This window comes from Schistocerca gregaria, chromosome 4 (genome assembly GCF_023897955.1).
Source record: "Schistocerca gregaria isolate iqSchGreg1 chromosome 4, iqSchGreg1.2, whole genome shotgun sequence".
Taxonomy (NCBI): Eukaryota; Metazoa; Arthropoda; class Insecta; order Orthoptera; family Acrididae; genus Schistocerca; species Schistocerca gregaria.
The window spans coordinates 205,332,872-205,350,263 of record NC_064923.1 but is presented as its reverse complement, the minus strand read 5'-3'; the positions used below and the strand labels follow the sequence as shown (position 1 = coordinate 205,350,263).

The window sequence follows — 17,392 nt, the reverse complement described above, 5'->3', positions numbered from 1 at the left end:
ACTGGAGAATACCAATTTACAGCTTGAGCTGCAATGTTAGCATTTTTTAATTTATGTGCCTATCAATCTCCAAATGAGTCCACTTTAAAGTGACTAAGTCATTATCTTAATTCATTCCATTGCTAGTTCTATTCAAGATTTTCCATTATCTTATGATCATATAAAAATTATTCTAAAGACATTGTGGTTTTCTAATCAAGTCCTATCTCAGTACTGTACATCATTTTATTTCAGTCAAAAGTTTGCACAAACTGTAAGTGTTAGAAGTGTGATATTTTCTTTTTACTCCTGATGTAATCAGAGCCACATTTAGCAACCATATACATCTGCACGCTCAACAAAAGATCCGTACTCAAAGACTGGTAAGCTGCACAGATTGCACCAATACACAAGAAAGGAAACAAAAGTAATCTGCTGAATTATAGATCAACAACATTGACATCAATTTACAGTGCAATTTTGGATCATATACTGTTTTTCAACATTATGAAATACCCCAAGAAAATGGTCTATTGACACAGAAACAGATTCAGAAAATATCATTCCTCTGTGATACAACAGGCTTTTTATTCATCTGAAGTAATGAGTGTACTTGATGGAGGATCTCAACTGGATCTTAATTTCCAGAAGGCTTTTGATACCATTTTTCACAAGCTGCTTCTAATCAGATTGAGTGCCTATCAAATTTTGTTCCAGATGGAAGACTGGATTCACAATTTCCTATCGGAAAGGTCACAGTTCATAGTATCTAATAAAGTCATCAAGTGAAACACATTCTCCAAGCAGGTTAAACAGCTCTTTGCTGTTACTAATTTATATAAACAACTCAGCACACAATCTGAGCAGATCTCTTGGATTGTTTGCATATGACATTGTCGTGTACCACCTAGAAGTCAATCAGGAGATCAAAATCAAATCCTAAATAATTTAGATGACATATTTGTTATGCTGCAAATCCACTAAAGAGTCTGCCTGCACTATGCCTGCCAATTCTCTTCTGGAGTACTGCTAGACTCTAAGTGACCCTTACCCGATAAGATTGATGGAGGACATTGGGACATCGGAAAAGTTCAACAAAGTGCAGCTCATTTTGTATTATTGTGAAACAGGGGAAAGGGTGTACAGATATTATGCACAAGTTGGGGATAGTGATCAATAAAACAAAGGCACTTTTCATTGTGATGAGATCTCTTCATGAAACTTTGATCACTAATTTTCTCCACCGAATGCAAAAATATTTTGTTGAGTTCCACTTACATACAGGGAAATAACCACTGTAATAAAATAAGATTAATTAGAGCTTGCACAGAAAGATTTAGGTGTTCATTTTTCCCATGTAATATTTGAGAGTAAAACTGCAGAGAAATAGCATGAAAGTGGTTCGACGAACCCTCTACCGAGCTCTTAAGTGTGGATTGCAGAGTAGTCATGCAGATGTAGATGTACAAAGTGACGTTCAGTCATTCATCTCCACTACAGGTTAGCAAAATGATGGTGAAAATACAATTATTTCAGCACCCTTCACATGTCAGCTACACTGACAATTAAAACCTATTCAGCAACACACTGATACTAGAAATGGAAGTGAATGTATAATATTTGAGATCATGATCTTGACCAGTGTGTAATGCAAATACATTTCTGGGTGTTTTCATAGCTGCATTCCAATTACTTCATTCACTGCAATTACCTTGTCTGTTTAGCAGTTGTTCAAATAATATGAAACACTTTTATAGCATGAAAATGTTTGATTTGAGACAAAAGTCATAACTGCTTACAGAAGTTGTCTTTTCTTTAAAGAAGTAAGTACAAGAACAGAACATAAAATACTCTGATCAAACCAGATCTTGAAAACATAGTTGAGGCAAGAACACATGTTGTATGACACAATAAAGAAAATATTCTAAATTAATTTATATGTTAAATACCAGAACATTATGACAAACAGAGAACACAAATACATCCTCCTCCACTCCCCTGTGTAAGTATACCAACTTAAAATGTTGGTTGTGAATGTGGATGAGTTCTTCACTACACACTTGACAACAAATTAAGTACTGCACATTTCCATGGAATGAATAGCAGTGACTGAAAAAAAATGTCTCAAGTGAGGATTTCTATTGCTGCCAGACCTGCTTCAATTACTCCTGCAAAAGATTAACTTTTCTGGAATGTGAAAACAAACAGAGGTTCATGTTTATACATGTTATCTTACTTCTCTACTTGGAAATTTCATTTTTTATGATCCAAGGTAATTTTTTAAATATGAAAGATAGCCACTTATGAAACAAGAGATACTTTTGATACTTCACAGATCTGGTCTGTGTATATAATATACATAAATGGATTCATAAAAAAAGATTACATTCAAGATTAAAAACTTTCAAGTGGCGACTTTTCAGATCTTTAGTGTATAAGACTAAAGTACAATGAAGGCCACTAGACACAGTGTTACAGAAAACAATATGTAACCTATAAAACTAATGAATTAATGAATGGAATGAATGAATGAATGAATGAATGAATGACAATTAAAGCTTCAGCCACTTGAAACAACTGTTGTTAAGTAAAAACTTATGTGAAAAGCCATAAAAACAACTTCAAAAGTTTAAATATATTACAGCATACATACATTTTTTGTGATAATTTTTTGTTGTTGTCCTTACTTTGGTTCACTCTAAAATATACATTTCATACAAAATAAGATTTTCGTTGTGCTAAGCAAACAGTATCAGTTTCACTGATGAAATGCACATTTGACAATTTATATTACAGAACACACTGTTTTTATTATAACATTGACAAGAGTGGCAAAAATAAATCTGCTTATTTGTATAAATAATTTCACAAAATATATCACAGTTATAACAGACACTATAACCTCCTTAATGTAACTCTTCAAATAATCTGTAATTCATATATATATACATAAAGCTCCTTTAGAAGCAATACATATTATGTACATAGCAATGGCTACGTATCTGGTCCTCAGTTGCACACCGAATAGCGTCCAACAAGGTAAACATGGCATTCATCACATACTCGCACAGGCTTTGCTGAAGAGGGTAGCATCATTGCATTATCTGAGCACTTGTTACAAAAAATTTCTCCACAGTTACGGCAGTGGTGCTGTTAAAAAAAGAGAAAAAAAATTACAAAGAACAAAACACAATATTCTCTCTTGGGTATTAATAACCACTTCAGCTATATTTTGGTCCTTTATTACTGTACACGTACCAGTTTCATGGTGTTACACCCACACGTTTAGGTGACATATGATTAAAACATTAGAATGGAAATGCTCAGAATCTTTTTTCCCAGCATTTGTTGTCCTTCAGTGCAAAACACTGCTAAAATATGATATGTCATGGAGTAAAACTGCCAAATTCCAATATTGTGGATGGGTCCAAGACAAATTGTATCATAGTGATCTGTTTTCTGATCTATATGGGTGTACAGGGGACATGGCCACGTGCTCTGTCATACTGATGGCAAGAAAATAAACAGCTTGGCTGTGGATGAATGTTGTGAAAAAAGATTCCTAGCTTTTCTGCTCTAATGTTTTAATCATACCTCATCTGAAGATGTGGCTTTAATGTCATGAAACCAGTAGTGGTACAGAAATAAAGGACCAAAATAGATCTGAAGTGGTTATTAATACACAAAATGAATACTCATAGCTGTGGTTGACCTGCCTACAATGTTGTCTGTACAATATAATCTGTCAGTTACTTGAATATTTATGGTTGCTAAATACCAACACATATTACATCCATTGTTTATGGAAAACATGAAACAAATATCAAAAATATTTATGAAAAATGAAGAGAATGTAACTAATAGTTGCAAAACCAGGAGTAACTAGAACACAGCTACTCCCCTTTCTGTAGATGAAGAAATAAACAAATAAATAAAAAATAAGGCTCTAGCTTTCTGAGAAACACCTTCAACAGAAGATAGGAAATATTCCAAACAACATTAAGGAAAAGATCAAGTGTAAAAGTGTTAAGGATAAGGTAAAGTTTCTCTGTTTTTCTTTTCTGCACTTGTATTTCTTGTGTCTTCTTTTCCCATCACTCCCTTTCTTCCAAGATGGGATTTTTTTTTAGTAACACCTAATATTCTATCCTGTTTCCAAATTTCTATAATAAAAAATGTTAATCTATGTCCAAAATATTGTGATATTTTACACATAGTATTTTACCTACAGCTACTTGTATTGCAAGTACACAAACTACACTGCCTGACAAAAACAGTGAAGCACACAGATGTGTTTGCATGACAATGTAACTTCTCTCTCTCTCTCTCTCTCTCTCTCTCTCTCTCTCTGACACACACACACACACACACACACACACACACACACACACACCAAAAAAAATTGCAGTTCCCTGTGAAAAGTAGAACTGCCACAAGATTGTATTAGTGTCGTTCATGTTTATGTTGTTAACAGCCCTGGTAAGGTATATAAGGTGCTTGAACAGCTTCAGTGATCACTGTGAAGGACATGGATACACAGTGTACTCATCTGAATTTGAAAGTGGTCTCATTGTGGGTCTTCACTTGGCTGGATGATGATCAAATTGTGCAATATCCAGATTTGTGGGGCATTCGGATGTAACAGTAGCTTCAGGATTGACTGCATGGAAATGTAAGGGCAGCCATGATGGTGGTCAAGTTCCAGTCAACTACATCTTAGTGCCAGAAGGGAGGGTTGCCCTGCTGTGCACCAAGCACACTGTAACCCCTTCATATATGTGCCTGCAAAACCAATAGCAAGTAATGGACTCCCTGTAACACATTGGGTTACCCCACACTATTGGTCAGAGAGAAGCAGCATCCAGACAAGGCTATTGCTGTTCTATGAGTAGGCTAATATTAACACCACAACACAAATGGCTGCATTTAAAGTGATGCTGTGGCCAGGAAGCATGGTCTGCTGATGAATGGGATCACACTGTGTTCAGTGATGTGCCGCGCTTATCCAGTACCCCAGGTGACCGTCAGCTATGATGATGGAACCTGGGGAGAGGTCCCATTCTTCAAATGTTTTGGGGAGCCACAGTTGTGTTACTCCTGCCTGCACGGTGTGGGGAACCACCAGGTATAAGTTTTAGAGACTTTTCAAGACTGTGATTTGGAATATTGGCAGCCAGAACTACAAAATGATTATGACTGTTTCACTGGGTCCATAACAATGCCCCAGCTGCCAACAATCATACCTACTGCTTATCAACTTAGAGCAATACAGTGTGGCCGATACAGTGATCCAATTTCCTGCCATCATCGCGAAGTAGCGAGACACAAAACCATTCGTAGTGAGCTGTGTCACAGCCAGCTTGAATTTATTTATTATTTTTGGTTGTGATTTGAGTTGGCTCTGATGTCAGATGTTTCAATTATTCTGTTTTCCATCTGCTGCATTGTTGGAATCCACTAGGTGTATGGCAGCAGTTAGTATAATGACCTCACAACTCAAAGCATGTTGCATTCACATGTTTCCAGTAGGGTAACGGAAAAAAAAAGTGTAAGTGAAGGTGATGTTGCCAGGTGGTTTCCCAAGGACACTGAGGAAAAGGAGAATTTATTGATGAAAGTTATCAAGACCATGTACAGTGTCATAAGTGTTTGTGAGTAAGTATCTAGTGGAAAAAGTGAGGAAGAGACACAACCTGTAACAAATATGTGGAAGGTTTATGGTGATGGTGATCTCTCATGTGGTTTCCTTTTTCTGCTGCAAAACGAGATTTCACCATTCCTCAGGGTATCTAACCAAAATCCCAACTCTGCTACAAATATATATGCTAGAGAAAAGACACAGAAAGTCATTACACACACACAACACACTATTTGATACTTGTCGAGAGTTGTTTCATCTGAACAACTGAAGGCTTTCCTTGGTATAAAAGTGAATATGGCCTTGAATTTGAAGCCAGAATAACTTTACTACTTTACAAAACACTGAGTAGAACAAACTCCATTTTTCAATTATGTTTTCTCTTGTCCCTCCCCTTTTTTTTTAAGTTTTAACCACCACAGCTCAGAGGTATCAGCATCTGAGACGGTGCAAGGAGAAGAACATTAGTGGATATATTAATGGTACATGCAAGGAATTTAATGTACCACAAAGAAATGTGGCTATAGATGAAAGTACAGAAGTGTGATTCAGAAAATGGTTATGTTTTCTCTCACATTTTGTATTATGTAAAGATAACTACAGTATGCCTTCTGATTTACCTTTTGCAACTTGAATAGTGGTTCATTCAACAGATTCTGCACAAGACCTGAACTTGGTCTGGAATTGCACAAAAGGAAATTTCATCTAACAGAGTTATGCCCTCTAGGAAAGATTTTTCATGTGATCGGAAGAAGACAAAACTTGCTGAATATGAGTTATGTGCCTATCAAAGTGAAGTGGGAACTATGTGTCTTTCCTTCCATGACGAAAGGTTAGTGGCATGGGTATACTTTTTTGTTCTCAACCCCAACTGATCAGTGATTACAGGAAGAAAGAGCCTGTGAAGTTCCTGAAACCCTTCTTTTGGAATACACTAAGTATATGGAAGGAGTGGATAGGACTGGTGAGTACTGTAGTTGCTATGGTTTGCCAAGATGATCACATAAGTGATGGAAAAAAATTATTCTTCTGGCTGATTGAAGTTGCTGTAGCGAACTGTTATATTCCACACTCAATAGATAAAAATGAATGTGGAGAAGAAGTACAGATTCATCTTTCCTCTAGAATAAATCTAATTGGACAGTTAGTTGGACAGGTGAGAAATACAAATCGGAGAAGACAGGAACACCATCATCATCTGACAACAAGGAGAGACTAAATGGGAAAATACATCTTATAAAGTAAAGTGAAAAATTCAACAAAGGATTGCATGGTTTACAGTAAATAAAAGGAGAAAGGAAGAAGAAGAGAAACAATTTCCTATGGCAAAACATGCAGTAGGGAGCCTTGGCTTCACCCAGAAAAATGTTTTTAGGTACCACCATACAGACAAAAATTATAAATGACAAGTGACAACATTTAGAAAAGTGATTACTTACAAGAAGGACAGAGTCAGATTCAGTTACACATTTATATTTCAACTTCATATCTTATGTCAAAAGATTTTAAATGTTTATGTAAGATACGAAAATGAGGCAAGAAAGGAGGTTTTAAGTGGAAGGTACACACCCTCATGTCTATACTGAGAGAAATGAAATGTGTGGGTTGACAGGTGTACTCAAAGGTTGGGGTACACTTTCCAATGCCACAGGCACAAAGAAATTATAATTATGTGCCGTATTTCTTCACTCATCTTTGGCATCATATCTTCTTTTAACTACATTTTCTTTCACTGTCCTCTCTAAAATGATAAAATAAAGAAATGAGCACGTGAGTAATTTATACTTAGATGATGATGATGTTGCTATTGTTGTCATTGTCGTCTTCAGTCCAAAGACTGGTTTGATGTGCTTTCCATGCTACTCTATCCTGTGCAAGCCTCTTCATCTCATAATGACTACTGCAGCCTACATCCTTCTGAATCTGCTTACTGTACTGATCTCTCAGCCTCCCTCTACGATTTTTACCACCCACCCTCATGCTTCCCTTCAGTGCTGAATTGGTGATCCCTTGATGCCTCAGAATGTGTCCTACCAACCTACCCCTTCTTCTAGTCAGGTTGTACCATAAACCTCTCTTCTCCTCATTTCTATTCAATACCTCCTCAATAGTTACATGATCTACCCATCTAATCTTCAGCATTCTTGTGTAGCGTAACATTTCAAAAGCTTCTATTCTCTTCTTGTCTAAACTGTTTATCATTCTTCTTTCACTTCCATACATGGTGACACACCACACAAATACTTTCAGAAAAAGACATCCTCACACTTAAATCTATACTCAATGTAAAAAAAAATTCTCTTCTTCAGAAACACTTTCCTTGTCATTGCCAGTCTATATTTAACATAATCTCTTCTTCAACCATAACCAGTTATTTTGCTGCCCAAAAGCAAAATTCTGCTACTAATTTAAGTGTCTTATTTCCTAATCTAATTCCCCTAGTGTCACCTGACTTAGTTCAACAACATTCCATTATCCTCATTCTGCTTTTGTTGATGTTCATCTTACATCCTCCTTTCAAGACACTGTCCATTCTGATTAACTGGCCTACCATGTTCTTTTGCTGTCTCTGACAGAATTACAATCCCATCAGCAAACCTCAGAGTTTTTATTTCTTCTCCCTGGACTATAATTCCTACTCCAAATTTTTCTTTTGTTTCCTTTACTTCTTGCTCAATATATATACTGAATAACATTGGAGACAGGCCAGCCCTTCTCAACCACTGCTTCTCTTTCGTGCCCCTCGACTCGGTAACTACCATCTGGTTTCTGTACAAATTGTAAAGAGCCTTTTGTTATTTGTGTTTCACCCCGTCACCTTTAGAATTTGAAAGACAGTATTCCAGTCAATATTGTCAAAAGCTTTCTCTAAGTCTACAAATGCTACAAATGTAGGTTTGCCTTTCCTTAATCTGTCTTCTATGAGAAGTCATATTGTTAGTACTGGCTCACATATTCCTACATTTCTCCGAAATCCAAACTGATCTTCCCCAAGGTTAGCTTCTACCTGTTTTTCCATTCTTCTGTCTGCCCCCGTTACCTGAGTTGTGAGTGCGGGCGGAATGCCATGCCAAGAGGCCCGTGTTCTATTCCCGGCTGGGGCAGGAGATTTTCTCCGCTCAGGCACTGGCTGTTGTGTTGTCTTCATCAACATTTCATCCCCATCTCCAGCACGCAAGTCGCCCAATGTGGCATTGAATGAAATAAGTACTTGCCCTCGTCGGTCGAACTTCCCCAAATGAGGGACTCCTGGTCCACAATGCCATACGCTCATTCCCATTTTCCATTCTTCTACAAAGAATTCATGTTAGTATTTTGCTAACAGACTTATTAAACTGATAGTTTGGTAGTTTTCACACCTATCAGCACTTGTTTCTTTGGAATTGGAATTGTTATATTATCCCTGAAGTCTGAGGGTGTTTCACCTGTCTCATACATCTTGCTCATTAGATGGAAGACTTCTGTCATGGCTGGCTCTCTCAAGACTGTCAGTAATTCCAATGCAAAGTTGTCTGCTACTGGGGCCTTGTTTCGACTTATTTCTTTTAGTACTCTGTCAAATTCTTCGTGCAATAGCATATCTCCCATTTCATCTTCACCTATGTCCTCTTTCATTTCCATAATATTGCCCTCACGTACATCTCCCTTGTGTAGAACCTGTATATACTCCTTCCACCTTTCTGTTTTCCATCCTTTGCCTAGAACTGGTTTTCCATCTGAGCTCTTGATATTCATACAGGTGGTTCTCCTTTCTCCAAAGGTATCTTTAATTTTCCTGTAGGCGGACTATCTTACTTTAGTGATTTAAGCTTTTACATCCTTAGATTTGTCGTCCAGTCAGTCCTGTAAGTCATTCTGCACTTCCTGTTGATCTCATATTTTAGACATTTGTGTTCCTTTCACCTGATCCTTTTACTGCATTTTTGTAATTTCCCCTTTCATCAGTTAAATTCAATATCCCTTGTGTTACCCATGGAGTTCTACTAGCCCCAGTATTTCTACCTTCTTTATATTTTGCTGCCTTAATTATTACATCTGTCAAAGCCACCCATTCTTCTTCTACTGTATTCCTTTCCCCATGCTTCTCAATCATTCCCTAATTCTCCCTCTGAAACTCTCTACAACTTCTGGGTCTTTCAGTTTACCCAGGTCCCATCTACTTAAATTCCTACCTTTCTCCACTTTCTTCAGTTTTAGTCTACAGTTCATAACCAATAAATTGTGGTCAGACTTCACAACTGCCCCTGGAAATGTCTTACAATTTACAACCTGATCCCAAAACCTTTCTCTTACCATCATGTAATCAATCTGAAACCTTTTGGTGTCTCCAGGTCTCTTCCACAAATACAACCTTCTTTTATGATTCTTAAACCAACTGTTAGCTATGATTAAATTACACTCTGTGTGAAATTCTACCAGGTGGCTTCCTCTCTCATTCCTTTCCCCCAGTCCATATTCACCTACTACTTTTTCCTCTCTTACTTTTTCTACTATCAAATTAATGTCCCCAGTAACTATTAAATCTGTGTCGCCTTTAACTATCTGAATATTTTTTTTTGTCTCTCTCTCTCTCATCTACAGGGCTAGATGGCATGTAAACTTGGACTACAGTGATGGGTGTGGCTTCGTGTCTATCTTAGCTACAATGATATGTTCACTATGCTGTTCGTAGCAGCTTATCTGCATTCTTTAATTCATTATTAAACCTACTCCTGCAGTACCTCTACTTGATTTTGTATTTATAAACCTGTATTCACCTGATCAGATGTCCTGTTCCTCCTGCCACCGAACTTCGCTAATTCCCACTATATCTAACTTTAACCTGTCCATTTCCCTTTGTAAATTTCCAAATCTACCTGTCCGATTAAGGTATCTGATATTCCATGCTCCAATCCACAGAACATGTTTTGTTTCTCCTGATAACAACATCCTCCTGAGTAGTTCCCACTTGGGAGAGTCAAATCGGTGGACTACTTTACCTCCACAACATTTTACACAAGTGGATGCCATCATCATACTACGATATAGTAGAGCTGCATGCTCTAAGGAAAAATTATAGCTGTAGTTTCCCATCACTTTCAGCCATTCACTGTACCAGCATAGCACGGTCTTGTGGTTGATGTTACGAGGCCAGATCAGTCAATCATCCCAATTGTAGCCCCTGCAACTACTGAAAAGGCTGTTGCCCCTCTTCAGGAAGCACATGTGTGACTGACCTCTCAACAGATACCCTTCCATTATGGTTGCACCTATGGTACAGTTATCTGTATCACTGAGGCATGCAAGCTTCCCCATCAATGGCAAGGTTCATGGTTCATATGAACACTATCACTGTGAAAATTGCATGGTTTTTATGAAGTAGCTTTCTGAGCAAGGAATTGTAATTTATAGTATTTACAAAAGTGGAATACTGGTGTGACTAAGGCTTAATCTGAAGTTGTTGTGGTCCAGTTAATACAATGGGTTAATACATGAGTAACAAGGATATAAATGTCTGAGTTTTGAGTGTTGTTTCTAATGCAGGTATTAACAAGAGAGCGAGTATAGTATGCAATGCTACAAGATGTTACTTTTTGCTGTATGTCAGTGACACAATGAATGAACACCTGCTGTGGTAAAATATAAAATGTGTATTATCTTATCAATAGTAATAATGATTGGGTATATCCACCAACTCACTAGGTATGCTTATTTTGCAAGTATATCTCTCAGTATTTTGTAAGGGTTTTGTATATTTAATTTTGAGATGACAATATCTGCTGAGAGTTAATATGCTTTCCTAATGAGTAGTAGTAACAATATTTCCTATGAGTTTTATACAAAGTGAAATCTGTACTATTTGAAATTTACTACTATTTGATTTTTACTAAGTTTTTACAGTTGGGTCTGGACACATTTCTTATAAGAGGTTAGGTTAACTTAATGTAAATAGTACAGGTATTTACCTGCCCTCTCTTACTTGAAGGAAGTAGAGACTAAGTAAGAGGTATCAACCAAAGTTGAAGTTTTTCTTTGGTAGTTTAGTATGTTAACTGAATGAAGGTTACTACTTGTGTTGCTACTCTTGCCATTGGCTTACAATAGTAGGGGTTACAACCAATTTTCAGGGCCTGTGAGAATGAAACCAGGAGTGTCAATTCTGTAGGATTGGTGACCATCATCTTACAGCCCACCAGTGAAGCACCCACCAGGCAGGGATCACTGGGGTGGATGGTGGGAAGCGTTTCTATCTATTCCTTTTGCCTCTATCAGGATGGTCATGGTTATCTTCTCTTTTTCCACACTCAGTATTTCCTGTTGTGGTAACACTTCTCTTATCCATACACTTAAACCTGTCATCACAAGAGTGCCCCAGATAAAGAAATATATAGATAGCTTTCAGATGAAGTTAAGAAGCATTCACAATAGTAAATGTTGATCACATGATGTCAAATAAGAATAACTAAATGAGGAATGCTTATTGCAAGTTACGGTTAGCAGATATGCACAAGTGAATTAAGAATAGATACAATTATGAGTAAGCCAAATCAGGACTGTACTATATTTAATGAAATAAAAGTTGAATTACATGAACTAATACTTTGAGGAAATGTGATGCATGAATGTGTTCCAGTTCATGTAGTTTAATAGTTGAAAAGTAAAAGTAACTAGTTTCCTTTGTTTCAGTTTTAACAATAATGGGATTTTGTACTTACAAACATTATCTATGTATGTTTTATAGTAGTGGCAACATCTTCATCTAAGGGAGCAGGTATGCGGTGTAACTAATCATTCTGAAAAAATGTTGTGTTACCCAACATCTATATAGCCAATGAATGTTGATCAACATGTTTATTTGTAATTTTTTAAGAAGTGGAGGGAAAAAACCACTAGTTTGGAGGTCATCATCAGTGTTTGTGCATGTAAATGGTACGGATGGATGCCATACATCTTCAAGCTCAACATGTAGTTGGCTTGGTAAGGGAGGGCAAAATAATAAAGGCCACATGTAATAGGGGAGGTGCAGTTGTGACAGCTGCAGCCTTTGCTCAAAGCATCCCTGTGTTAACTTGTACACCCCAAGTCTACAACAGATCATACTAAAGGTTATGTCAGTACAACCAATAATTTGACAAACACAAAATTTCAAAATACCATTATCAAGCACAATAATGTACCTACTGAGAAATATGAGTATCCATTTCTGTTCCAACCACCTTATACGAAGAAAGAGAGAAACCAGTCAAACTGCAGTACTGCTTTATGCATGTATTTGAAGTGCTTAAGTAATTATAATAAAAATTTTACAGCAATTATCTCTTAATACTAATCTGCCAGTTTAGTCTGACATGAATATTTAAATCACATTTGGAACAAAACCAGATTTTCTTCCTGCGGGGGGAATCATTTAGTTATTTTCATGACATTATTAAATGTCTCATATTCTGAACATTCAGTTTTTATCTGTGTGTGGTACAACAAGGTGTTTTTAAGCCTTCCCTTAGCCAATCTGACTACTAGTTGCATCTAATGCGAGAACCATGGATATATCTATCATTACAGTATATGATGGATGTGTCCTCTTTATGGTAATTTCTCACATTATTCAAAAAGTCAGTGCATTTACTTTGTATATCTAAATGTTCAACTAGTACCTCCCTGTTATCTCATGACTTTTCCCAGCTGGTAAATTTTATATGATGTGAATTATATTTAAACATACTAGTAAGACAGGAACAAAGAAATAGAAACTAGAATATGTAGCCTAACTTGTTTAGCAAGGATCATAATAATGAAATGCCTCCTTTACTTTTTTAATACTGGAGCTAGTGACTTTAGCATTGGGCACTGTTTGTATGTCATAGGGAAATTATGTATTAGTCTCCTGACAATCTGCTTATCAAAATTATCCAAATGCAAAATTTTCTTATCTTTCTTCCATGTCTTTTCTGGAGCAGAGAAGGCTTGGGAAGTACCTGTAACTACGTTTACCCCTTGTTCTTTATTCTCTTAATTGTGCAATGGGAAGTGCTAATAGCTACTGCATTCCTCTCTAGCACATTTTTTAATGGGATGTTTACTCTTCATTTGCCTCTACCCACATAAATTTTAAGAAACTGCACACTTTCTCCCATGCATGACAGTCAGCACTTTCCCTGTTCCCATGGAGCATGAAGACTGTGATGCCATGTAGTATAGAACAGAAATAGCAACAAGTTCAAGAACATGGATCAGCAGGTGACATACAGTTGATAAATGAGTCAACTACTGATAACAGATGAAGTGCACAGCACAGCAGGCAATATACAACTGAGCCAGCCACCCTATCAGAACACAGGGATGGACTTTCCAGCAACCACAATGAGAATGTGTTTCTGTGCAGGTTCCGGGCTACCTTGTGTGAACTTTATCTACTAGCTTAGCAGTTATTCCTTATTGCAGCACCCCAACTTGGAGAAGTGCGATGTGCCATTGAAAAAGGGTGCGTTGTGGCAGCTGACATCACATAAAACATATGATGCATAGTTATCTGCCAAATCTGATAAAAATTCATCTTCAGCCACAATAATCAAGTATTCAAGTATCTAGCAGTAACTGTCTGTAGCAATTTAAAAACGTCTACAGAAACAATCTAGGTGTAGGGAAAGCAAATGTTTGGCATAGATGTATCAGAAGAGACCTAAGGCAGTTTCTTTCACTCATAAAGGAGTTCACCAAACTTTATTTGACTCTTTTTTTTAATACTGTTTATTAGCCTGCAATCCCTTAGCATGTTTGATCACACTCAAAATTCTTAGAGCCTACATTCCTCTATGAGTGATGTTTAGGTACCCGGGTGAAAATTTATGTTTCCCCACAGTAAACCAGATCCCTGTGACACAGCTGGGGTATCTTACAAAAATGAGGTACATACAGATAATTTGGAGAGCTACTTTCCCATAAATTTGTGTATGAAAATGAAAATGCCCTGCAAAAATAAATCTTCAGTTCTTAAAGGAAATACATCAGGATGATAATATATAACTTCAAAATTCAATTACTACTACACACAGTTAAAAATGAATGTGGTTATGAGTTTTAAGGACAATTTATATAATAACACAAACATGAAATAACTTATTACATACAGACCTTACGACGTTTGATGCTAAATTCTCGAGAGCAGGCACGACAGGAAGTCGCTTCTTTGTCGGGTGCCCAGGTTGCATCAGGTGCACGCCCCAGTCCTGCTCCTACTGCTGCTTCTTCACGCAGTTCATCAAGTTGGAGCTTAGCACGCCGTAGTTCTCCTCCAATTTCTTCCAAAGCTAATTCATGTTCACGACACTGCTCCTGGAGTGAGTAATGCTCTTGTTGCAGAGCCATATGTTTCTGCAACAAGTAATGTACCAAATATGTCATTTCAACATTGTTTTCCCAACTTCTGAGGGTTTCAGCTACTATAAAATCAAAATGAAATTAAGTGCAATTAATTATATTCCATATAGATGAAATCAAAGCACTACATGACGATAACCCGATAACTAATATACCTATTATGTCAGTCACTTAATACAATAATTATATTCAATAGGCATCAAAATGTAACCACATACATCAAATGTTTGGGGAGGAAATAACAGACCACTGATATATGAAATCTTACAATGGAAGCAACAGAAACTGACTTCAATATTTTTTTAAAATTAATTATACTTCTCTGAAAGCTGATTTCTATTTCATGATGACCAGACTAACTAGACAGTTTAAATGTGATTCATATTTTTAAATCATACTTCAAAGGCAACATTTCAATACACTTTTGAAGAAGTTGGGGAGTGGTACCAAAATTTTAGTATACACAATATTCAGTGGCAAGATGTAACTGTTTTCTATCAAACATTCACATCAGTTTCATTAAACAGAAACTTCTGCATACAACTACTGTTGCCTTTATTACATTTTAGTGCTGACAGTCTTATTTTATTTTATTTCATTTCATTTCAAACATCGTGTGTGTTAGAAACAGAATGGTATAGCACTTAAGTCAGTTTCAACTGCTTGTCAATCTCTGTTGGCTATGGGAGAAGACAGAGAGTGAATTAATGACTCTTGATACATATACAAGTGTTTCTATTTATAATACAATAAATATAATCAATTCTTCAGTTACAGACCATTTTCAGAGACAGAGACTTTCACAATCTCTATGGAAAATTCACTCATCTCTTCCCGATCACCAAAATGGACCACATGCAAACCATTCTCTAGCTAAGACCTATACTTATATACAGCAACATGAGTGAAAGCACTCTCTGCTTTGATCAGATGTGGCTAGGGCTCAAACCTTGATCCTCGCCTTTCACAGACAATGTGTTATCAATTATGCGTAATTGGTAGTGCCGTATCTGCGGTATGCATGGACCCAGGTTTGAATCTCAACCCAGCATACACTTATAACTTACCACATACAGTGAGTAAAGATCTGTTAAAATCAAACATCACAAATTTCATGCAGCTAACAGGAATCTTCAACCCTTAAATCTAGATAAACATACTATTTACCAATTTCCATTATAATTAATAGGGAGCCACAATTTCTTTCCTTGTGAGTGATAAGATCTTACTAAAAAACTTTGCTCTAGACATATAATAAAGGAACAAGGAATACTGAAGTTTAATGTCCTGTCAGTGTCAAGGACATTGGACACAAGCTTGAACTGAGGAACGACAGGGAAGAAAATTGGCCATGACTTTCGAAGGAATCTGCATGATCGGATGGAGATCTGAACCACCATCTTTCTGACTTCAAGCCCAGTGTTTTCACCAAACACAAATACAGAACCCCACACTGAGCCTTAAACAAGAGCACATGTAATTATTTTTATGTATTGTGTTGTGATTGCCCAACTGGAAATGACATCAGGGCGTTCATTTTAACTGAAGACACTACACATCAGATCAAAAAAGGTTATAATTCCAGTTTGTTTGTCTCAGAAGGGGACATCCCATGACATCACACTCAATCACCGGGTGCAACTTTGAAATCTTCAATGAAAACCCCCATTTTTTTTTAATTGCAGATTACGACTGTATGGCATAATCTACAAACGTTTTGTCTGGAGCATTTTCTTCATTTCACCACAGATGGCTCTGTAACCGGAGGAATATTAATGGATACACAATTGTAATTCATGACATGCTACTTCACAGCCCTTGAATATTCAATGGCACATGGGACCGTACCCCCATGCTGTAAGGGTAGGACAGGTCATTATTTCATAAAACCCCATTCACAACGTCGTACACCTCCAACATATTAAACGGACTACTCAGTGTGCCACCGTGGGCACGTAGTGAACTATGACGTATCACAACATGCAGTGCACTGTGACTGGAGCTCACATATTGTGCAACATGGAACAGTTATCAGCTATAAATATTACAATACCTGTGCAATCTAATTGTAATTTGAAGAACAGATGTGCAAGTGGTCAGTGAATGCTGCAACTACAGAAGAAAAAATTGAAATGATCTGGATTTACACAAAACGTAGGAGAAATGTTGAGGCTGTTGTTGCCTTTTATGATGAGAATTTTGCAGAGAAAACACGCTCTCATTAATTCTTTTACAAGGTTCTGTGTGAATGAGTATGTCTGATAGCAGCGTACAGACCAGCAAAAGAGCACAAAGCAAACATGTTACAGGAGAAGCTAATGAACTAGTTGTAGTAGTAGCAGTGCACCATGACCCACAGATAAGTACCCACCAATTACACCACTATTCTGGCAAGTTCGTAGGTGGTATTGTTACAAT

General features: G+C 37.0%; 1 protein-coding gene across 3 annotated transcripts in view; it reads right to left on the bottom strand.

Moving 5' to 3' along the window:
* Positions 1-211: 211 nt before the first annotated feature.
* LOC126365775 (RUN and FYVE domain-containing protein 2) overlaps positions 212-17,392 on the bottom strand; it is a 166,847-nt gene continuing 149,666 nt past the window's right edge. For all 3 annotated transcript variants that reach the window (XM_050008299.1, XM_050008301.1, XM_050008300.1), the window contains 2 exons: positions 14,729-14,968; positions 212-3,129 (listed from right to left, as the gene is read on the bottom strand). In XM_050008299.1, the coding sequence (XP_049864256.1) occupies positions 2,989-3,129; positions 14,729-14,968 (381 nt within the window). In that variant the 3' untranslated portion in view covers positions 212-2,988. The remainder of the gene's footprint in view (positions 3,130-14,728; positions 14,969-17,392) is intronic.